This window comes from Melospiza georgiana, chromosome 23 (assembly GCF_028018845.1).
Source record: "Melospiza georgiana isolate bMelGeo1 chromosome 23, bMelGeo1.pri, whole genome shotgun sequence".
Taxonomy (NCBI): Eukaryota; Metazoa; Chordata; class Aves; order Passeriformes; family Passerellidae; genus Melospiza; species Melospiza georgiana.
Genome location: NC_080452.1, coordinates 4,414,101 through 4,438,076, shown reverse-complemented (window position 1 = coordinate 4,438,076; position 23,976 = coordinate 4,414,101). Strand labels below are relative to the sequence as shown.

The window sequence follows — 23,976 nt, the reverse complement described above, 5'->3', positions numbered from 1 at the left end:
AGCAAAGCTCTCCTTACTCAACATCAGGGGAGCCAAGGGAAGATTGAAATCTCTAAGTGGACAATCCTCCAGACACAACAGCCCTACATAGCAAGGAGAGCCCAGACGTGTTCCTGACCCACCTCAGAAGACCCTCCCCAACAAGAGCACTCTGAGAGCAAGGCCAACAGTGCCCTGCAAGACACTTGTGAGGGCTAAGAGTCATCCAAAAGAGTCATTTTTCCAAAAAGGACAACTTTGTATGTCTCCAAAGCTTTAACGACAACCTCCTCCCCTCTGAACACAACTCCTGTACCAGTGCCCCCTGCACCAGCCCAGCTCTGCAGAGCTTCAGCCAGAGCAGGGGCTGTGCCACAGCCACATCAGATTCACCCAGGGGACACAGCCCCAGCTGAGCCCACAGCTTGAAGCCCAACTTGGAGCCTGAGGTTTCCACAGCAGAACCAGTTCTGCCAGATGAGCCGTGCCCCAAGCCAGGAGTGTGTAAATGGAGCCACTCCCTAACCAAGGGCAACCAGAGCTGGAGAGGATCCCTCTCAAAACAGCAGCTCTCCTCCCAGAAAATGCCATCATTCTCCAAGTGACCTCTCCAAAGCCATGAGCAAGCCCCTGACCATGGCTTTGGCCAGAGCCTGCCAGGGCTTTTGCTCCAAAGCTGTGTCCTCCCTAGGAGAAGGCAGCTGCAGCCCTGAGTTCAGGCATTCTGCCATCCTTCCCACTATACTTTTCTGCTCCTCAGTGAGAAATTCCCTAGAACAGATCACTTCCAGTTTGTGTAACATCTCTGGATCCTGTTCCAGAGGATTTACAGAGCTGCTGACAGCAGCAAAACAAGGCTACCAGTGCTCTGGGCTGGCCAGGGCTAATTTGGCATGTGTCAAACATGGAGAACTGGGCACATGAGCCAAGGGCTCATGATAACATTCTAATGGGGCAGTGATGATTCTTGGCATCCATGCTCTGGGACATACCCTCCTACTCAGTCCCAAAAGAGGGAGGCTTAGCCAGAGTAACCTGGGACATTCAGATGTGGAAAAGGGCACAGTGTGGCTTAGGCTGCTGAAAGGGAAGGGGATTTTCTCAGTATCTCCATCATTCCTTGGGGCAACAATTCAACGGTTTCAGACCTTTGCTGGGAGTCCTGACAAAGCCTATGAGCCCTTATAAACAGTCTCACACACATCCTGCAGTGGGAAATTTCTCCTTGGGACCAGGGACCACCAGGAATGAGTGCAGGAGCTTTTACTGTTTGTGTGACAAAATTCCCCCTGTGAGAGAGTTGTGAGAGCTTCTGGGCTGGTGCAGAGCAAGTCCTGTGTGATGGTGATGCAGCACAGGAAGTGCAGTAACCCTGGGAACTCTTGTGGAAGCTGCAGCCCCTCCTTCTCCAGCTTTCACTGCAATGTTTTGCAGTTCAAAACATGCAAACCATGGTCTTCCAAGGCTTCCAAGACTATGGTTTGTGCAGACCAAGCCTCTCCCAAGACTGCAACAGGACATGGCTGGTGCTCCAGAGCTGGAGGTAGCACAGGGCATTGGGGCAGTGCTCAGTCACCACCCAAACCAGGTGATTGCCAGTGGGAACTCTGCTGCATTCACAGGTACAGCCTTGGGAGGGTTTGAGCTCACTGCTGGGATTTACACATCCTGTGCTTGTAGGCAACATCTACAAGAAGGGATCTGATGCTCAAACATGATGGACTATCCTCCACCCTTATATATTTCCTATCCCAAATGGGACTGGATGCTCTGGACAGGAAAGAATTGAACAGCTTCCCCTGGCTCCTCTTTCCTGGTTAGTCAGATTATTCCAATTAGGATATTTATTTCAATTTATGGCTCATTTTTTTTTCTGGAACCAAAACCAGACCTTTTAGGCAAATGGAGCAGAGGCTGGGTGGAGAAAAGAGAGGGAAACATCATTGCTTAGCAGGCTCTCAGCTCTGCTCTGAGTCAGATCCTCTGGAACTGACTCCTTCCAAGACAGGTTTTTTTGGGGTAAGTTTTCTGCCAGGCTGAAGCAGCAGGACAGCCAGGACAGACACCATGACTGCACACCAGGCCTTCTGCTCCTCACCTCCCCATCCTCATATCATTGTGGGTTAATGCCACCACAGACACTGAGGGATTGTGTTGCCCAATATCACAGAGCTACAGCAGAGATATCTGCACTGAGCCAGTCCTATCAGCTCCCCTCCACAGCCCAGGAAATGCAATAAGGCCCTGAAGAGTGACTCATCTGACCCACTTAGCTGCAGGATGCGCTGCTGAGGGCTCTGCAGCACCTCAGGTGCCCGGCTCTGGTGGGCAGAGCTCCCAGCACTGCCCAGGCTCCCTCAGGGTCAGAGTGTGAAATACCAAGCTGTGTTTGGTGTCAGGTACATACAGGTAAAGTGTGTATTTGTGATTGTCATGTGTGGAAACCGACCATGGGACAGTTGAGAATTCTAATAATAACTGAGGAAAGTAAAGCATGGAAGAAGGCCTTTGAACCTATCTTTTGTTTGCAATTAACCTTGGTTGATTTAGGAGCACTGGAATTAAAGTGTTAAGGATGTTGCATTTGCTTGTAGTTAATCCTTAAAGAGTTCTGCAATAATAACCTTTTGAAGTATAATTTTAGAATATTGCTTGTATCCTTGAAACTATAGCTTTGGAATATATAAAAAGGAAATGTGCTTATCTCATGCCTTAATAAAGCGGAGAAAAACAGCTTGAGAAAGGAAGATGAACATCATCTCAAGGATTTATAGTTTTGACCAAGGGAAGCTGGACATCACCGTTATGAGATTTATAGTCCTTGCAATTAAAAGGTGGATCCACATCTGGAGAGCTGGACCTCACCAGATGGGATTCTTCTTTCAGAAACCAGACCAGCACCATCTGAGGATACTCCTTTTGGGATACATCCTGAGAAAAACTAAATCACAATGGGTATAGAATTGTGACGTAAAAATTGGGAATAGAAACTGCTGATGAGTAAAAATTGGAATAGAAACTGCTGAGAAACTTTATGAGTACCCCTATAAATACCTGTAACCCTCAAGTATTGGTGTGCAGCTGGAGGGAAAATATCCCCGACTGTACCCAGCGCTGTATTGCTCATACTTCACCATATTAATTAATAAATTGATTGCTGCTTGAATATTGGCCTAGTCACAAGCTTCTTATTTATAACAGGAGCACTTACTTGGATATATTGGCCTAGTCAAGCTTCTTATTTATAACAAGAGCACTTACTTGGATATATTGGCCTAGTCAAGTTTCTTATTTATAACAAGAGGACTTACTTGGATATATTGACCTAGTCAAGCTTCTTATTTATAACAAGAGGACTTACTTGGATATATTGACCTAGTCAAGCTTCTTATTTATAACAAGAGGACTTACTTGGATATATTGACCTAGTCAAGCTTCTTATTTATAACAAGAGCACTTACTTGGAGCTGGACTGGGCCTGTCCATAGACCCCGTCCTGCTTGCAGCTCATCACGGGCTGGGCATAGACCACGTCGGGCTTGTTGCTCGAGGGGCAGGACAGGGCCCGCGCTGGCACCTTTTTGCTGGTCCTGCTGGTTCCCTGCTGGGTGCTGCAGCTGCTGTAGATGCTCTGGCGGTTGAGGGTGGCCTTGTGCTCGGCGCGGCCGCCGCCGTGCGCCTTGCGCAGGGTGCCGCGGGGCGGCTCGCAGTAGAGGTCGGGCTCGCTGCGGCTGCTCTTGATGTTCTGCACGAAGCAGTAATCGCTGCCGGCCCGGGGGCTGCACAGCGCCTTGCTGTGCGCCCGGCTGGCCCAGCCCTCCATCTGGCTGTACGAGCTGTAGCGCCGGTTCTCCACGTCCCGCTTCAGCGTCCCGTTGTAGAGCTAGTGTGAGAAATGCATGTGTTTTGTGATATTATGATTTTAAGATGAATCAAAGATACGGTTTTGCAAAATTCCTTCTTTAAAATGCTACATAGTATCTTCACTGCTTGTCTGGTCAGTGCTCCTTAGACTGTGGCGCAGTTCATCTGAGTACATGGATACATGCATATATTATATGTGTAGTGTTAGAAAGTAATGCTGTATTAATGCTCTTAAGTACTGTGTTAAATATAGTTTTAGGTTATAAAAAATGTTAAAATAGAAACTATGCTACGTAGGATTCTCTTTTTAAAGAAAGGACTTGCAGTGAGATAGCAGCCACAGGACACCTGAATCTTTCAGAGAAAAAGAATTCATTGCCCTCTTATCAGAAGAAACGAACTTCTTCCCAACTTGAAGGCGCTGTTAGGATTCAGAGGAAGAAGTTGATGATGACCAGACAGAATCCTGTATTTGAACAGAATTTATGCACCGTGTATGAAGTGTATGAATATGCAACAGGCCATTGCTTTTAAGGGTTAATCCTCTGTTAACGTGGGTCCTTTTTCAGGCTCGTGCAGCCCAGGAAAAGGTACCCGGACATCCGTAACTCTTTGTATTTATTGTCTCATATTGTCCTAATTCAATTTGTCCAAATTGTTATTACTCTAATTGTGTTACTATTATTTTATAATCATTTTATTACTATTACACTTTTAAAATTTTATAAGCAAGTGATTGGCGTTTTTCACAGCTGCCAAACACAAACACGGCGTCAGGGCTGAGCTGGGCATGGCCAGGCCCGCCTGGCTGCCTGTTACTGCTTTCCTGGGCCTCCCAAGTGTTTTCATGACCAAAATTGATGGGAGGCTTGTTGGGATCCAGGACATCCCTCAGGCTGCCCTGGAGGGCTGGAGCCCCTGCCAGGGGGCTCAGAGACCTTGGCACAGAGCCCTAGACCCCTGTGCCTTTGATTTTGACCCATGGAAAAAAAATTACTAACCTTATATGAGGAATTACAAGCCACGAAAATTTAAGTAGAATGATAGTTAGTTTGTCACAGGGCGAAAAGTAGAATTTGGGGGTTTTTAGAATGGGGTTAGGAGTTCCAAGATGGAGGAATTTGGGCGTGCCTTGTCCTTCTTTCTCCTTCTTCCTAGCCTCCATCTTCTGGGTGATGGTGGCACTTTTGGATTGGATTAGAGTAGGAACACACTGTCTAACATAGGTGATAGGTATTGGAAAATAATTGTAAATAAAGTACAGATAGTTTTTAGTATAAAAACACAACACCACCCTGAAGGCAGGCAGTGCGCCACTGACTGACCTGCTGAAGGAACCTCAGCAGGCCAGGGAAAGAATGTTACAGATAACAGAAAATAAACAACCTTGAAAACCAGAACAGAAGAATCCTGACTCCTTCTTCGGTTTCCAGGCTGGAAAAAGAGACTTTGACACACCTTGGGGTCGGCAGACGCCTGAGAGAGGTTATCCAACCTGCAGCCCTTACAAAGGAGCCAGACCCCACCTGGGTACCAGGGACACTGAGGGATCAGGATGTGGCATCCAGGAGCTTTAATTAGAACTGAAAGCTGAAAGCTGGCAATAGAGAAAGTGCTTTATTCCCAACACACAGGGTCTAACCCACCCTGTAACTACAGCACCTCACTGCATATCTCTCATTGTCATGGAGCCTTCCAGCAGTCCCTGCACTTATTTTTAATTTCCTTATGCTCCTTTCTTCTCCATGCCATCTATTAGAAAGGGAGTAAAGGGAGTGAAAAATGAGTAAGAAGGGATTCTTGAATCTTGTTTCTTGAGCCAAGAAACAAGTGGAGACAATGAATATCAGCTTATGAGTTACAAGGTGTGTAGTATCTGCTCAGATAATGGGATGCTGTGGGAACAATGGGCAATATGCAATAAAAACTGAGATGACTAAGACAGGAAATAAAAAAAGAAAGGATAAAAGATGGTAAAATAAACCATCTACAATTAGCAAAACAAAAAGATGGCTTTAGCTGCCCTGCTGTCAGTTCAAAATGCCTTCATCAGAAGTCCTCCAGATTTGCATCAAATTTGCCACACCAGGACTGAATTCAATCTTCTGCCATGTTAAACCTTTGGGATGTCAGTTCTGGCTTGTGGGAGCCTGCAGGGTTATGCCCAAATGAGAGACAACTCATTCAGGTGTGTACTCCAGAAAGGAAAAGAAATTGTTTTAGGGCTGTTTGTCCCTCGATGCTGAGTTTGTGCTCTGCATCCCCTCAGCAGTATGGTGAGGAGATCTCCAAGATATACAGCAAACAGGGATAAAAAGAACTAAGGAATAAAACTGCCTTCTCCATGTCCCTTTGATTATCCTGGGAAAGCTTCTCCATGGTCTCCTGTTGGATCAAAGTGTTTTTTTCTCATCCAACTCTAAGCAGGGGCACTTTGGGTGCTGCTTCCTGCAACGGCCACTCAAGGGTCCCTTTGGCTGGGAGAGAAAAGTCAACACTGGCTCCTAATAATTTCCTTGGAATTGTGAAAAGCCTGTGTCTGGTGTAATAGTTCACGTCACTGAAAAAAAAAATTTCCATATTTCCTAACCTAGAAACACTCTGTGATGGAGAAATGGGAATCCTCTGCTGGCTCACCCTGGAGTCCCTCAGCTCTGCCCTAACTCCATCCCAGCCCCAGCACACTCAGCATCATTTCTGCCTCCAACACTCTGCAGAATTGTCATTATGTTAATTAATTAAGCTAAATATTTCCATTAACAAACTGATCTTCAGGAATGCAGGGAATCCTCTCAGCTGTGTCCCAGATAGCTGCAGAGGTAACGGCTGAAACCCTTCCCTGGCACCACCTGGGTGGGACTAAGCCCTTTTGTCCAGCTCTGCTGATGCCCAAATCACTATTCTTTGAGTAGTTTTCATATTTTCAGATGTGCATCTAAACAGTTGAAGTGCTGCAAGGGGACAAAAGGCGAGCAGCTTCTCTCTGTGCCTTCTCCAGAGGACATAGAACAAACCTGGTGCTGAGTGGGGCAGGGGCAGGTTTGGAGCCTCCTGCAGAGGGGTTGGGAAGGACAGGTTGCAGGTGAAAAGAAAAGCCACATCACAGTACAATGTGATGAGTCTTGGGGGCTCTCTGGCAGTGGGACAAGCCCTCTGCTGCCCAGGATAAATCCAGGATCACCACATACACAGGCTCTCTGATCCCATTGCTTGGGATGCAGCACACGCACAGCAACAGCGAAGTGACCTTCCATGAAGTCATGAGCTACCATATATTTCCTTCTGAGCTGATGTCATCCTCATTTCAATTTATTTTCCTGGGTTCAGAAACCCTGGGGACAGTGAGGGATGGACAGGGCTGCAGTGGGAAGGTGCAGGGTGGACTTTTTGCTCAGTGGCAGCAGCCACAGGACAGAGAGCAGTTTGTCAGATGTGAGCCCTGCTGGTTTTCTTTATGAGTCAGTTTAAGCTGGGATTATTCTGCAGGGCTGTCAGAAGCTTGGCAGAGCTGTGGAGCCCCTGGGCATCTGCTGAAACCGACTCAGGAAACCTGGAAGAGGAACTCGTTGTTTATCTAAAGCTGGATTTGCTCTGCAGTGCACTCACTGAGGGGAGGGGGGACTCTCTGTTTACTGTGACAGAATCACGGGTTCTCGATTTCCTGCTGGGTTTTAGAGGGGCCATAGCGTTGTCCTCCTCCTTGGCAGCCCTGAGCCGGGTGAAGCTGTTTGCAAAGACACCTCTCTGCAACACAGGAGCCCTGGCTGCAAGTCCGAGCAGGTCCCAGCAGGGCGGGGGAGCCTTTTGCAAACTCATGGGAAAATCGTTCCCGTGTGATGTGAAGCTCATTACCAAAGGCAGTCCAGGACTTTTATTGCTGATTCTACCAGATGCTTGGCTGAGCCCATTTTAATCTCTTTCAAGTGGCACGGACCTAATTGGTATCTCAGAATTCCTTTTTGCAGCAGGAGCCTGATCCAACGGCTCCAGATCGATGAGGATTCTCCTGCCAGCTCCAATGGACCTCAGACCTTGAGCCTGTGAATCCCTGCAGGAGTGGGGCTGACCTGATCCCTTCCTGGTCCTGGCAAAGCTTCCCCACAGTAAAACCGAAATCCCTGTGTTGAATTCTGACCCAGCTAAGTCAGGGACTGGAGCAAATGTGGCCAAGGGAATGGAATTCCTGCAGCCATCAGCGAGACAGGACACCCAGCGAGGAAGAAGGGAAGCACTCTGTCTGCAGAGATGCCATCTCTGAGAGCAAAGGTGTCACACAGTCTGTGGTTTTAAGAGCTACCAGACAACAGCTCCCAACTTCTGCTGATGCCACTCTGGGTGCAGGGAGCTCTCCCTGTGCAGAAGAGCAGCAGTGAAAGGAAAGAATCAATCTCTGGCCTTCAGACCTCATCAGTGCCCAGATTTCCCACTGCTGTGAATTGCATCTGCCCACTGCCCACAGGTGTGTGCATGGTGTGCCATCCACCCCTCTGCCCTTCAGGAGTGTGGGGAAATGATGGGAAAGACCAGGAAGTCCCTCACAGTGGGGTGGAGACAGAAGGCAGTGATTCCCTGTGCACTGCAGGATCTGGGCAGCATTTTGAAGGGTTCAGGCTGTCACTGAGGCTTCTCCCCACAGGAGCTGAGAAGCCGGGACAGCTTGGAAGGTGTCCCCTTCCATCACACAACTCCTTGGATTGCCAAGGAGCAGCCCAGAAAAGTCATCCGTGTCCCAGGCTCATCCCCCAGTGTGGGCTGCAGGGAGGGAGAGGATTCTCCCATCTACACTGCTCTTGTGACACCCCACCTGCAATGCTCTGCACAGTTCTGGTGCTCCCATCATGGAACTGTTGGAGCAAGTCCAGAGGACCCCACCAAGCTGATAAGGGGACTGGAGCAATTCCCCATTGGAGACAGGCTGGGACAGCTGGGAATGTTCAGCATGGAGAAAAGAAGGTTGTGTGGAGACCTCACAGCACCTTCCAGGATCTGAAGGGGCTACAGGAACATAGAGAGGGATGTTTCATCAGTAACTGGAGTGACAAGACAAGGGGAAAGGCTTCAAACTGCCAGAGGGCAGTGTTAGATGGGATTTTGGGGAGAAATTCTTCCCTGTGAAGGTGGGGAGGTCCTGGCACAGGCTGCCCAGAGAAGCTGTGGCTGTCCCATCCCTGGAAGTGCCCAAGGCCAGGTTGGACAGGGCTTGGAGCAACCTGGGCTAGTGGAAGGTGTCTCTGCCTATGGCATGGGGGGAATGAGATGACCTCGTGAGTCCCTTCCAACCCAAACCCTTCTGTGACCCTGTGATCCTGTGATTCTGATTCCAGCCATTCCATCAGGCCCTGGCAGTCCCTGTCTTTAGGCTTTAGGATGCAGGAGGATGCTCAGGTGCAGCCAGGCCACCTGACATTCAGAATTTTAGTGTGAACTTCTCCTCCCCACTGTGAAATGAGTGTGTCTGTGTGAGGCCAGGCCTTGGGAGTTCATTCACAGTCAGACAGGGAAAGCAGGGAGGGAGGAAAGGCACTGGAATGAGCACTGCTGTCTCTGCTGCTCCTGGCAGGCCCAGGAAGTGCTTCTCTCCCTGGCAGCAGCACCCACCTGCCTTCAGATTAATGAGCATTTGTGGATCTCCAGTTCTCAGCCTGCAGTATGTTCTTGGAACAACAACTGGAATATCCAACACGAGACAGGTAAACAAACATCTTTAACCTCTTATTTCAGCTGGAATAAAAGTGGTACTAGAGAGAAAGTCAAAAAGGCATTTCCCCAGCCATCAGCCATGAGTCCTTTTCTGTTTTTTTTCTTCCACAAACCCTTTTGCTTGGCAGGAGAAGTCTCTGTCCTCCCCCTAGTTTCCAGAGAAGCAGAAGCACAGAGCAAGGTGCATCAGCCCAGGAATGGCACCCGGATCCAGCTCTGCCTTCCCACGTCAGAGCCCTCCCAGAGAACTGGGTGGTTCTGATTCTGCATCTGAGGACGCCATCAGTTCATTACCTGCCTGGATTTTTTTTCCCTTGCAATTTGTTTGTTTCTAGAGCTGCAGACAGAGAAGTGAGGGCTCCGTATAAACACGTCAGGAGCAGGTTTCTCCCAGGCTGGAGGGCAAAGCACAGGAGATGCAACCTGAGCAGGTCCCACCCTGAGTGCTGGGTGGGGAGAGCTCCTCACGCTCCTTGCGAAAGCCTCTGAGTGCTGCTCCCTCCATGGCAGGGAGAAAAATTGCAAAACCAGCAAATACATTGTTTATCTATTTCTGAAATGCTCCTTCCCACCTCTCCCAGGAGCTGCTATGATTTTTCATCTCTTCTTTCTCATTCAGCTGAGATTTAGGTCTTGCTGATTCTGTTTGTTCTGGCCAAGGAAGGCAGTGTCCAACTTGCTGCTCCAAAGCCTAAAGCCTCATGCAAACCTCCCAGGGATATCCAGCTCTGACCAAGCAATGATGTGCAGTGACTCTAAGCCTTTGTTTTCTCTGGCAAGATTATCCAAACCACTCTCTTTTGGGGGTTTTTTTAAGCTTGGATGCATTGTCACAACAGACAAAAAATTTTGATCTGAAATCCTTATGGAACAAAGCTCCCACTGACAATGAGAGGTTTTGTCCAAAGAGGCAAAGGCAGGCAGGGACAACAGTGACCACCTCTTGTTCAGGTAATGCTTTTCAGAGAGAAAGCTCTGACACTTTGTCCCACAGAGGAGTTTTGGTTATAAATATTCCTACAGTCTCTGGTGCAGAGGGATCACTGGTGTGTGTTTCTCATTAGTGCCATAACGGATGCAATTACTACAGATAATTGCTTTAATCCAGTACCACCAGACCAGCCAAATATTCCTTGGTCTGGGAGCACGGCTGCTCCTAGAACCATTGCTAAAGTAACACCTGGGCCTCCCCTGGAAGAGAGACACTGAGGGGCTGGAGCTTGTACATGTAAGGGAACGGAGCTGGGGAAGGGTCTGGAGCACCAGGAGGGGCTGAGGGAGCTGGGAAAGGGGCTCAGCCTGGAGAAAAGGAGGCTCAGGGGGCCCTTCTGGCTCTGCACAACTCCTGACAGGAGGGGACAGCCTGGGGAGGGTTGGGCTCTGCTCCCAGGGATCAGGGACAGGACAAGAGTAAATGGCATCAAGTTGTGCCAGGGGAGTTTCAGGTGGGACATCAGGAGGAATTTCTCCATGGAAATGGTTGTTAAACATTGGAGTGGTCAGCCCAGGGCAGTGGGGTGGTCAATGTCCCTGGAGGTGTTCAAGAAATGACTGGACCCTGCACTCAGTGATGGGTCAAAGGTTGGACTGGATGATCTCAGAGATCTTGTTCAAGCTCAGTGATCCTGTGATCCTGTGAAAGCCCCAGTTCAGCTCTGTGGGTATAAGGATCTGCTGGAGACAGGTCACATCTGAGATTCCCTCCCCAGCACATCCAGGGTTTGTTTGCCCTCGTTGGGGGCAGTGCTGGGGGGACACACTGGACACATCCACATCATGTGGGGGATTTCCTTCTTGTGGAAGCAGCAGCATGGAGAGCCAGGGAGGCTCTGTACCTCGTCCTGGTCATGCTGTGGGACCTGGGAATGCCCAAAGTCCCTGTCAGCAATGGACCTGCCAACCCAGCAGACCCAGGCAAGAGCTGGGTGGGAACTGAGCCTCAAAGGTCTTTGCTGGTGGAACCCACATGCTGCCCTCCATGTGTTTAGGATTTGGTTGTGCCTCTCCAAAGCTGTACCTGCAGTTGGGGTGAGCACCAAGGTCCCTCCAACCCATGGACCCATTTGGCTTTGGCTTTGCAGCACTGCTGGAGAAACTCCATTTCTGGGGTGAACTGAGCTGTCAGAGACAAGGGTGTGGCTCATGCTGAGGCTTCTGCCATGACTGCACTGCTCTAGGTGCTCAGTTCAGCCTCCTTAACCCTCCCCTGGGTTTGTCTGTGTAAATCGTGGTCACCACTGCCCCTCCTGTGGGACCTGAGGTGTTGCTCACACCAGGACACAGCTCCTGAGGCTGGAGGGCTTTGGGAACTGCTGGCCACTCCCAGCTCACAGTGGCAGTGGGGTGACAAATGTTTCTAAGGCTCCACAGCACCTGGGTTGAAGTATCACCCTGACACAGAGGGTCCATTACTGCATCCCAGTGTGGATCTGAGCAAAGGGATTCCCAAAGGAATTCCCATCCTTGAAAGCTGTGCCAGCCCCTGACACATGAGGCAAGGAAATGCTGCAGCCAGGAGCAAACCCACTGCCCTCCAAGTGCCTCCTGGAGAGCCCCACTGGCTCAGTGCTCCTTGCACTGGCAGTGAGAAGGGGCTCACTGGGGACAGTGATGCTGCAAATGAGGCAGCCCACAAGGGGAATTAACAGAAAAGAATGTCATTTGTAATAATGGGTGAATTGGAGAGTTTAAAAGTGTTAGAAACAAGGAATTATGGAATCATTAAATTAGAAACGCCCTCTAAGATCAAAGAGTCCAATCATTAACCCAACACTGCCACATTCACCCTAAGCCATGTCCTCAAGAGCCACATCCACAAGTTATTGAACACTACTGGGGCTGGGGGCTCCACCACTGCCCTGGGCAGCCTGTTCCAAACTGACTGATCCAGAAAGAGCTCTGTCTCCAGATCCATCATTTCTCTTACTCTAATATTTCAACATTAGTCTCACAAGATTGGGAAGAAAACACAGAAGTGAAAGTTTGACACTTCCAGGAAGACACAAAACAAGACAAAAGCAGGAAGTCGGGGATAGCAGCTTTTAGGAGCTGTGGGTGTGAGAGGACACCTTTAGTGTCACCATCTGAGGCAGTGCCTTAGATCAGGACACTCCAAAAGCAGTGTCTCAGGTGCAGGTGCTGCAGAACAACACCCTGGAAATGGATTTCCCACTGAACCTTTTTAACTCCAGGGGGACTGGGAGGCAGCTATTCCCCTGAATATTACACTGGGTCACTTCCCTGGAGTATCTGAGCTTGCCTGTGCACCTCAAAGGACTTTGCCCCTTTTCAGACACATTCACAGCACCAGCTCCAGCTGGAAATAAGTCCAGCAGCTTTGCCTTCAAAAATAGATTTGCTTTATCTTTTGTTTCACATCTTACAACCCAGGAAGTACAAACAGGAAACATTTTTTAGGAAGCCCAGAACCTGCACAGACTTCAAACAGGCCTGTAGACAAAAGCTGAAGTTATCCCAAGCTGGAGGCTGGTGGCGGATGTGTGGAACCTTTAATACTGTCTAGAAAAAGCAGAATGGAGGAGGCTGCTCAGTGTGCTTGGGGAGTCTGGTGTCTGTTGAGCTCTTTAAGCACATTTAGGTTTGAGGTTATGTGTTCCAAAGTGCCAGTGGCTCCTGGGACTGCTTGCAGTCATCTCCCTGTGCACTCATTTCCCTGCTCCATCCAGCTCCTGTGGCAGAGATAGGGATCCAGGGGCGCTGATTCATCCTGACCTGACAGATCTCCCAGGTGGAGCAGATGAATCACTGCCCCTACCTCTGCCTTCGTTGGCCAGGGGAGGAGTCAGACAACTTGTCAGGACTAAATGGCTGATTCTCAGATAGACTCAGGTAAGATAAAGTTTGCTGTGAATCCTTCACAGGTCCCAGTCCTTTTTGCTGAAGTAACACAGATCCTGAAGACTTTTATCAAAAATATCTAGAATTAAAGACTTGCATGACACTTAAATTTGGAGAAACAACTTCCCTCCTCAGTAAGTGCAGAGGAGTCTCTCAGAGAACAGACAGAGCTGCCTAAATCCCCAGAGAGCCTGAAGGGACTGAACTGTTTTGTCTAATGGAGGTCCTGAACTTTACCACCTTCATCACCACCTTCCAGCTGTTCCTCAGAACACCAACACTGCTGACTGAAACCCCCAGCAGCCAGTGGCATGCCCACCTACCCAGCATTTGTCCAGCTGCCATAATGATTGGGAACAAGATCAGGAACTAACAACTGGAAACAATAACCCTCACGCCAGCAGCAGCAACTGCAGCAGCACCTTACCAGCATGAGCAGAGCCAGGCCTTGGCTTCCTCCATCTTTACCAAAAAACCCATCTACAAACCCTTAGAATGGCTGAAACAGAGCAATTTTGCTTGGACAAAGCACAGCAAACTCCATTCAAGAATCACAACAGGCAAACAGCAACATATCAAAACAAAATATCCCAATTGTTTGAGTCTTGAAGCTCAGGTGCTCCACCTCTACCTCGAGAACTGCTTCAGTTGCATTTTTCTAGTGGCCACCAAAACCCTGCCTGGTTACCATGGCTGGACCTTCTGCAGGGCTCCACCACTGTCTCAGGGATAGAGACAGGAGACCTGGATGGATGGACCTGTGCTCTGACACATTACAGAATCCCAGAATGCCAGAATGGTTTGGGTTGGAAGGACACTCAAAGCCCATCTCATTCCACCCTGCCATGGGCAGGGACACCTTCCACTGTCCTGGGCTGCTCCAAGCCCTGTCCAACCTGACCTTGGACACTTCCAGGCATGGGGTAGCCACAGCTGCTCTGGGCAACCTGTGCCCAGGCCTCACCTCTCTCACAGGGAAGAATTTCTTCCATCCCTCTCAGGGAAGAAAATCCCATCTAACTCTGCCCTCTGGTTTGAGGCCATTCCCCCTTGTCCCGTCACTCCATCCCTTGAAATAATCTCTTTTCATCTTTCCTGTAGCTCCTTCAAGTACTGCAAGGCCACAGTAGGGTCACCCCAAAACTTCTCTTCTCCAGGCTGAACAATCCCAACTCTCCCAGCATTTCCTCACAGCAGAATTCTCCATCCCCCCAATCAACTTGGTGCCTCCTCTGAACAAACTTTTCCCATCTGGGGACAGGAGCCCCTCTGGCTGGGATTTAACCAGCACAGGAAGGGACACTGAAATGGGCCAACAGACTGGCTGGAAAGAAACATTTCAAAGACACTCCAGTGCTCCCAGTTTTCCTACTGAACACCCAGTGAAGCAAACTCAGCAAGTGACACCACTGCCTCGAAGACATCATGCTCCAACAAGGCTATTAGGAAAGACCCAGGTAAATCCTTCTGAAGCTGAGGAATGTATGTGCTCTGAACAAGCAGAGGATCTGGCAAGCACCAGGAAAAGCTGCAGCCCTGTCTGTGTGTTTGGAGCCACCAAAACCTTTCCTGGTTCAAACCCTTGATGGCTGACATGGAGCTGCTTTACAGTCCCAGGGTTGTTGAAAGGAGTCCTTTGCTTTTCTCATATTCAAATCCCAGATCTGTGAATTGCTCCTTTCTGCTTTAGAGCTGATGAAAAGCAGGGAACAGCAGAACACAGGCCTGAAATGGAGGGGCAACATGAGCACAAGCTGTCCCAGTGGACTGTGGAGAGGTTTGGAGCAATTCCCTGTGTACCAGGGATCTGTCCCCAAGGACCAGGAGCTCTGTGGGATGTCCAGACTCACACTGCACAAAGACAGGTACCATCTCACCTGTGCTTTTTCTGGAAATCTACAATGATTTTTTTGGAAATCACTGTGGAAGAACTGGACCCACTTTTTTGCAAGCACAGAGAAAATATCTCTGAAGGGTCTGCTGTAGCACTGAGGCTGGGAACAGCAGCACAGCAGTTCTAATGCAAATCCCCTGCTCCACATTCCCCAGCCACATTCATGTCATTCAGAGCCATGTTTTGGTGCACAGGAACAAAGATGGGAACCCCTGGATGTGCTCCAGGCTTGAACTGAGCTGTGATAGTCTGAACCCAACCCTGATCCCTCAGGCAGCTTCCAAACTCTTGTGCCATTGGATACCAACCTGCAGATGCAAACTAAATCTTGGTTACTCTAAAATCCCCACAAAAAGCAGCTTGGGGCCCTCAATCCTCCTCCTCCACTGCACTGAATCCCTTTCTAGGAGAGTCAGGATCCCTATCAGGTGAGTTTCTGAAGCACTGTGACCTCCCTATGTGACTGTGAGATTTTCTTGCTGTCCAGGGGACCTCAGACCATGCCACAGTCCCAGATCAAGGAGGGTCTTACCGGGTATCCCCAGTTGCTGTTCCCTGTCTGGGTTTTGGTGTAGTAGCTGCCCCGGGATGTCCCGTAGCCATAGCCATCAGCTAAACCATCATACATGGAACCTGCAAATGGAAAAGGCATGGTCAGCATGAGAAAGCATTCCCAGGAGAAAGGATTCCCAGCAGGTCCCTTTCAGAGCACAAAGCTTTTTTTAACAGCGAGATTAGTTACGGAAAAGTGACAGTTATAAATCTCAACAGGAACACAGGGAATATAGGCAGGAAGGGGAGCCCTTGTCACTGCTGGGAACTCCAGCCCTCACACCACAGACCCCCCAGGGCTCCCCAAGGTTTGCAGCACAGATGCCCAAGTGCCATAAAACCTAAAGCAAAGGAGCAGAAAAGGTCAGAGTTGGGGATGGTGTCTGACATCATGGAATCACAGAATCCCAGAATGGTTTGGGTTGGACCTCAAAGCTCATCCAGTTCCACCCTTGCCGTGGCAGGGACACCTTCCACTGTCCCAGGTTGCTCCAAGTTCCATCCAACCTGGCCTTGGGCACTCCCATGGATGGGACAGCCACAGCTGCTCTGGGCAACCTCACGACCCTCACAGCGAGGAATTATTTTCCAATATCCCATCTAACTCTCCCCTCTAACAGTGGGAAGCCATTCCCCCTTGTCCTGTCCCTCCAGGCCGTTGTAAATAATCTCTCTCCATGTTTTCTGTCAGTTCCTTCAGGTACCGGAAGGGCACAATTAGATCATCCCAAAGCTTCTCTTCTCTAGGGCTGAACAATCCCAGTTCTCTCAGCCTTTGCTCACAGGCAAGTAGTTCCTTTCCTCTGATCAACTTGGTGCCTCCTAGTTGTAGTATGAGAGGAACCTGATGATATTTTGTGCTACATGTCCCAGAATGTCTGGCCATAGAAGACTTGCAGTAAACAGAATTTCTCTCTCTGAAGGCAAAACCTACCCCTGACCCCTTCACCAGTTCACTCCATGTCTGAATCCTACCAATCCCACCAGCACGAGCAGCCTGAGCAAGGCTTGCTAAAATCAGTCAATGGTCACTAACAAACACCATGGATAAAGGATGACCCAGTCTATTTAACACCTGGGGATCTAAAACAATCAAACACTTCAAAACCTCATTGCACTCTTTGAATTCCAGTCTTGTCTCTAAAACATCACTTTGTGTGTCTATACTTTCTTTTCCTGAAAATGTATAGATCTCCATCATTATTTTTGGGATGCTAGAGGAATAAATGAGACTGGATCTCAGATTTGTTTTTTAAAGATGCAAATATCTTGGATCAGGAGGAACCCATCAGCCATTTTTTCTGTTTCTCAGTGCTTTAACCAGAATTTGGATTTACCAACCCCAGCCCTTCCAAGAGCTCTCCCAGCAGTCTCTGGCACTGCAACCTTTGGATCCCTCCTAAAAGTATTTTTTACTCAATACCACATTCATCACTACAAGACAAATGAAGTGAATGATTCTCTTTCCACAATGGAATTCCCTTAGCCCCCTCTGGATGGTCCAAAAGAGTTTAGGGTGATTTCAGCTTCATTTTCATTTCACATATTGAGAAGTGCTCAATAATTGTGGCATCTCAGGTCCCGTTATGAGGAAGTGCAAACCCTACACTCCAATTAACTTCCAGGGGAAGCTCTGAATGTCTAACAAAGTACAAAATCAGGACTTACCTGTCCTAACTTGTGCACCTAAACTGGTGGATAATGTCAGAAATATCCTAATCTCTGTGACTGTTTGATAAGACTCATCTCTGAGATAAACTGGATAAGCTTGACCACAAAGGCCCTGGAGCCACTCAAGTCTCCTCCAGCCACTGATCCTTGGAATAAACTTTATTTATTGCCCTGCCTGAGGCACCCAGAAAACCTGTTATGGTGATTTGGTTTGTGGCTAAAAATTCTTGCATTTTCTCAGGAAGATGATTCCTGTGGATGTGGTGTAAATAATGAGATTTGCTTTCTATTGCACCTGGAGAACATCCCTGGATGGAGAACAGGCAACAGCCAGCTCGGGTCTCAGCCCTGCCCCTGTCCAGGAAACCATAGGAGCTCCTTTTCCATAGTCTGGAGATTTGGTGGGCACTGCTCTTCAGCCAGATCTCCCCAGCCCCAAGTGCCTCATGCACAAAAAGCTGCACAGCACTTGCTGATAAGACAAAGAAGTGGCCAGGGAAATTCAATGGGAGATTCAGTCAAGCCCTTCACCCTGTGCTCCCTCTCCACCCTGGGATTTCCTTTCAATTCCACATCAGGACATCAGTATTGGGCCTCAGTAGCAGCAAGGCAGGGCTGGAAGTGGTGAGTTTGGGCCAGGTGATTCCCCAGGACACAGAGTTGGCTGATAACCATAATTCTGAACAGAAAGGTAAAGCCATTCCATGATAAATTCCTGGGAATTCCTTCTTCAAATCTGCCTCTTGTTCTCTGTAAACATTCTGTAACTGCAGGTGAGAGCAGCTGGACCATTTTCCTGAGTGAGCAGCTGTAAAAAGGGGTTCTGTGCCTGACTCACAGGTCTCTCTGACCAGTCCTGACCAGTCCTGCCTGGGAACCACACTTTTCCTTTCAGGATCTGTTCCTGCCATGCACTCCAGACTTTGGGAGTCTGGAGATACCAGAGCAAGGAGATACCCAAAACAAGCCAGTTTAGGCACATCTGTAACTTTCTTCATAAATTCACTGCTCCATGGCCAAATTCAGGAGATCAGGCAGCGGGTTCAAGTTTATGTTCTCCAGCAGGGAAGGGTTGCCTTCACCTACCAGAACTTGTACATAAGAGCTTATAAACACAGAATTATACAGAACCTCAAACATTCAAGGCATTTTGAAGTCACCCTGCTGGTTTGAGAAGATGTTTCTCCTGCCACTACTCAACTGGGATTTATTGCTTGGAGAGCTCAGTATTGAGACAAGGAAAAAATCTGGGGATTTTCTGGTGGAGGTGGCTGAAGAAAACCTGATCTTTGTGCAGGTTTGGACACTTCTCTGCTTGGTTCATCTTGACAGAGAGCTTGACAGCCAGTATCCCCAGCCCCCAGGAACAGGAAGGAGATCCCTCTTTCAAACACCTCAAGAATAAAGCCCACACAACCTGGTCCCAGGTCCTTGGAATTGGGATGAACCCAGGCAATCACAAAGACCATTTGGGCCAGGTGGAAATGCTCTCAGTAGGCGGTGCCCCCCTCGTGCTTTGTTCTGGCTGTGCCCACAGGTCTGTGTCCCAGCTGTTGTTACCCCTGCAGCTGTTTAGGTCCCTGAAGGGCCCATGTGCACTTGGGCAAACACACAGAGTCAGTAACACAGAACCAGGGAATCACAGAACCACAGTGAGCTCGGAAAAGTCCTCTAAGATCAAAGAGTCCAACATTCCCCCAGCACCGCCACGCTCACCACTAACCCACGTCCAAAGTGCCACATCCACACATATTTGAACATTCCCAGGGATGGTGACCCCACCAATGCCCTGGGCAGTTGTGCCAGGGCCTGACCACCTTTTCCATGAAAAAATTTTCCCCCAAATATAACCTGAAACTCCCCTGGCCCTCTCCTCCTGTCCTGTTCTCTGGGAGCAGAGTCCGACCCCTCCAGGCTGTCCCCTCCTGTCTGGAGCTGTGCAGAGCCAGAAGCCTCCTCTTCTCCAGGCTGAGCCACTTTCTCACCTCCCTCAGCTTCTCCTCATGACAGAGGACCCTCAACAGCTGGGACAGAGTTGGAAAGATGTGGCAGAACCACCCAGATGTGGTGCAGCCTCTCAGTGACCATGTGGGGCAGAAAACAACCCTGAAGGCTGCTGAGATTTCCCCCTCCCCAAATTATCACTCCCCTATGACATCTCCTTTAAAACTTAGACACTTTAAAATCTCTTTTATCATCAGTGGGACAATTCAGGAGGGTGAAATTCAATTACAGCAGATAAGAAGTGCAAACCTTGCGGTGCATCTCTGTGAGCCCCCCTACACTGCTCCCACTGCCCTCACCCTCTTCTCCATCCCTGTTATCCATTACTGCAGAGCAAACTGAGAGCATGGAACCCAGTGTAGCTGTTCTTGATGAGTTATTTCCTCTCCTCAATGGCAGCTCTCCTCTCTTGCAGCTGGCACTGCTGGCAGGAGGAGAGCTGCGCTCCAAGTGCCATTTTCCCAAAGCCAGCCGGACACACGGAGCCAACGTGGAGATTGTGGAAAAGGATTCTGTTAATAAATATTAATCTGTGGCAGGGAAAGGCAAGACAAGAACCAGTCACTGGCAGTGCAGGCTAGGCAAGTTAAATCATAAACTATGCACAGCTTTAAACAATAAGGATGATTAAACATAGGAAAAACACAGGGAGAGCAGAGGCCTGTGGGAGGCACAAAGCAAAGCCTGGGTGCCTTCTAGGGGAGAAGTGTCAGTGAAATCCCAGACATGGAGATTCCTGCAGGAATGACAAAGCTCCAGTTCTGCCTTCTGCCCTATGAGCTAATGGGGATTTTTTGTATCCCAATAATCTAAGATTTGTGGAAGAGTAGAACCTTTCACTGAATCATCTCAAGCTGGGGGAAGTTACAGAAGTCTTCAAAAGACTTTTTATCCCCTAAATCTCATCTTTCCTTCACATCAGGGTCCTGATCCCCACTAAAGCCAGATGGGGTCCCATCAGACCTTGGTGGAATTACTCTCCTCTTAGCCACAGCCAGCACAGAAACTTTTCAATCCCAGCTCAGCCACAGGACAGTTGGATCTGACACTCCTTGGATGTGTCTCCTCAGTGGCAAACCACTGGCAGAACCTTCCTTTAGCCAGAGGACTTTGTAGAACAGAGCTGATGGCTACAAGGAGCTGGTTCAGCTTGGCCTGGCCTTTTCCTCTGCCACGCTACTGAAATTAATTTTCCCTGGAAATGTGCATTACTCACAAATTCAGGGGGAGCCATCTAGTTTGGTGTTGCCATGGGGAGAAGGACAGATAAGCCCTAGAGCAGAGCCCACAGACCCAACCCCTAAGGAGGAGAGACCCCACACATCCCAGACTCCAAAGCCACCCTTGGGAGCAGCTGCAGCTGCTGTGCTGAGCCAGCCCCCCCTGGGCTCAGGAGTGTTCTGCTGGCAGCAGTTTTCTGCCCACTGTGCCACCCCAGTGCACACCAGTTGGAGCCCACACTGGCCACCTTGCCCTGGGGGACACCAGATCTCCAAAGAGGCCACAAGACCTTGACCTGCTGGACTCCCAATCACCAACTCACTTATGGCTCCATCAATCCCTGGGATAGTGAGGGAGGGTGTGCTCCCCCCTAAAGGATACAACACCCCCACCCTGCTGTGTGTTTGAGGGCTCCATGTCCATATTCCCCATCCTACACACACCAGGACACGGCTCCTGTAGGTGGGGGAAGCTCTGGGCCCTGCTCCAGCTCCAGCTCCAGCTCAAACCACAGCTCCAAACACAGCAACAAACCTGGACCTGGCCCAAGAGCTGCCCAGCCCTGCTCTGGGACTGTCTGGGAGCAGAGGGAACAAAGCACTCAGGCACTTGTGGGGGCCTTTGGGAATCCCCCAGCTTGTGCTGCCTCTGAGGAGCATCTCTGGGAAATCCCGGGGGATGCAGGGAGTTGAAGTTGGATGAGGGTTTGGGCAGGCAGAATCCATGCTTAACAGATCCACACAGCCTCTCTGTAGGAAAAACAAATTTTTCTCATCAGGGCATCCCACCTGATCTTTGGGCAAGGGCAGTAAAACTCAACACCTGAAAGCTGAGCCTGACCCACTCCGACACCAACAAGGAGACAGCCCTGGGAAGAACCAGCAACTTCTCACCCTTCTGGGATTCCACCCAGGAATCCATGGGATGAATCAGCCCCCAGCACCTTTGCTGGCCAACCACCCCTGGTGGGAACGAGGGGAGGGGGGGCCTGGGCCCTGCACTTGGAGGCAGCTCCTGGGAGTGGGATGTGACTCAGCTTCCCCGGGACACAGAAACCAAAGCTGCACATCTCCACGCAATTCCCATTCCCAGACATTCCCCAAAGTGTCTGGAGGAGGGGTTTAGCTTGTTGAGCAGAAACTGGCAATTTGGGAATGTGCTATTTTTTTTTCCCTTTCCCAGAGGTTTCACCTGGGCTCCTCTCCAAGCTGAATAATCCCCCTCTGCCTCCCTTCCTTCCTGCCTGTGGATCCCTCTGCCCACTTCCCTCTCCATCCAGAGCCACTCAGCTCATCCTGCTGTGAATTTTATTTTGTCAGGTCTGTCACTGTAACACCTTAGGCAATAAACCCTCTGGAGGTGGGAGGAGATTCCCATCTTCCACTTTGGTGGCAGAGGAAAGCTCTACTTGCCCCAGCCCCCCTTCACCTGTTGGAATCTGTGTTGACAAAAACGGAGGAAGCAGGGATTTGTTCCTGGCACAGCCCACCTGCCCTCACCCTGGAGATGCTCCATACCCTGTGTTCCAGCAGCTCCAGAGCAGGGATGGCTCCCGAGGAAGCACCACCTCCACACTCCCTCCAGCAGCCTGCAGCCACCCAGCTTCTCTTGCTAATCCAGCCCCAAACATGTCTCTGGACCATGGCAGCTCACCAGCACAGGATTCAGCCTCACAATGCAGCTTGGAAGAGCTGCTGGACAAGGCACAGCTCCTGAAGGAGGTATCGGAGCCTGGCCCAGCTCACCCAGGAGCCCCCTCCATGCTGCTCACTCCAGACTCAGCTGAATGCTCAGTCCCAGCTCCAGCACCCCAATGGCTCCCAAAGCCTCGGGATTTCCTCTCCCTGGTGGACTCAGTCAGGCCAGAGCTCTGTGGCTGCTGGAAAAAGCACCTCCAAAAGCCAGAAGGTTTTGCACAGAAGTTGTCACAACCCTGGGTTTGCAGCTTCCAGCTGGGGAATGCTGGGCTTTAGCTCCAGATCAGCTTTCTCCAGACACAAGGACGGCAGAGAGAACCATTTGCCAAGCCTTGATCCAAACAGGAGGGGTTCCAGTGGGACACCTGGCTGCAGGACTCAGCTGATTGTTTCTGTGGCACACACCCAGTGCACAGAGGTGGAGTGGCCGCCTGGACCCCAACACAGGCAAAGTGAAGGGGGCTGTGAAACACCCCCACCAACCAACACCAGGGACACTTCTCCCAACTCATCTCCTTCCTACCACTCCCATCAGGGTCCCAGAGACCCCACACTTCTCAGCCTGTAACTGGGAGATGTGTTGGGAGTTCCAGAGGTGAGTCCCGAGCTGAGGTTTGTGTCCCGTGTGTGGGCACAGCCTCCTGCTCTGCACCTGCCCTGCGCTCAGGAGCAGCAGAGCCCCAGCCGCAGCCCACGGCAGGGCGGAGGAGGAGCACCGTCAGCTTTGCCGTCCACAGGAGGGGGTGGTGGGGAATTCCAGCCGTGGGGGCACTTGCAGAGGAAGGATTTGCAAAATCAGACAGCTAGTCCAGCTTTAGACCCAGGGAAAATTGGTTATAGTACACACTGAAACGTCCAAGTGCCTCAGGGATGCGGAGCAGAGCAGCACTCCCAGGGATCAGCTCCAGCCAAGAAGGAGTTGACGCTTCCAGCTCTGTACCTTGTCCTAAACCCTTCCAACCAGTGCAGGAGATCTTGGCACCACCTGCCTGAGGTGAGCCAGGAGAGAAGCAAAGCAATCTGTGCCCCCTCCACAAACCCCACCAAGGCAGCCCCAGCACCAGCCCTGCCCCGGAGGCTCCCTCGCTGCGGGACTTTACCTCGGTTTGAGTGGCCCACGCTTGACGACACCGACGACTTTTGCTTCTGCCTCTTGACCGTCATCATCACCTGCTCCTGGACGCGCTGCTTGCCCGTGCCCTTGGTTTTCAGCTTGTGGTCCGAGGGCAGGGCCAGCGTGGAGCTGGCCTGGTCCTGGAAGCACTCGTAGGCCAGCGCCGTTTTCAGCGGGGAGTGGAGCATGGCTGGAGGCCGCGGGCGCGGGGCTGCACTCGGCTCGCACGGACAACACGGGGCCACCGAACACCGGCTCTGCTGGGCTTAGTCCCCCGAAGCCCTCCTTGCCATACGTCCCCTGGCCCAGGGTGTCTCAGGGCTGCTGCTCGCAGCTCGGCTCCCCGGCGTGTGAGCAGTCACACCCTCTGCCAGACTGGATATACAGCCCTGCCCGCACACACCCACGCCTCCCGCCAGCCC

At 50.3% G+C, this 23,976-nt stretch overlaps 1 protein-coding gene across 1 annotated transcript in view; it reads right to left on the bottom strand.

Moving 5' to 3' along the window:
* The window catches only part of PKP1 (plakophilin 1), a 48,497-nt gene extending 24,755 nt beyond the window's left edge, over window positions 1-23,742 (bottom strand). Inside the window, exons 1-3 of the mRNA XM_058039888.1 lie at window positions 23,541-23,742; window positions 15,828-15,928; window positions 3,441-3,862 (exon numbers count right to left, since the gene is read on the bottom strand). Of these exons, the coding sequence (XP_057895871.1) occupies window positions 3,441-3,862; window positions 15,828-15,928; window positions 23,541-23,742 (725 nt within the window). The remainder of the gene's footprint in view (window positions 1-3,440; window positions 3,863-15,827; window positions 15,929-23,540) is intronic.
* Between the last annotated feature and the right edge of the window lie 234 nt (window positions 23,743-23,976).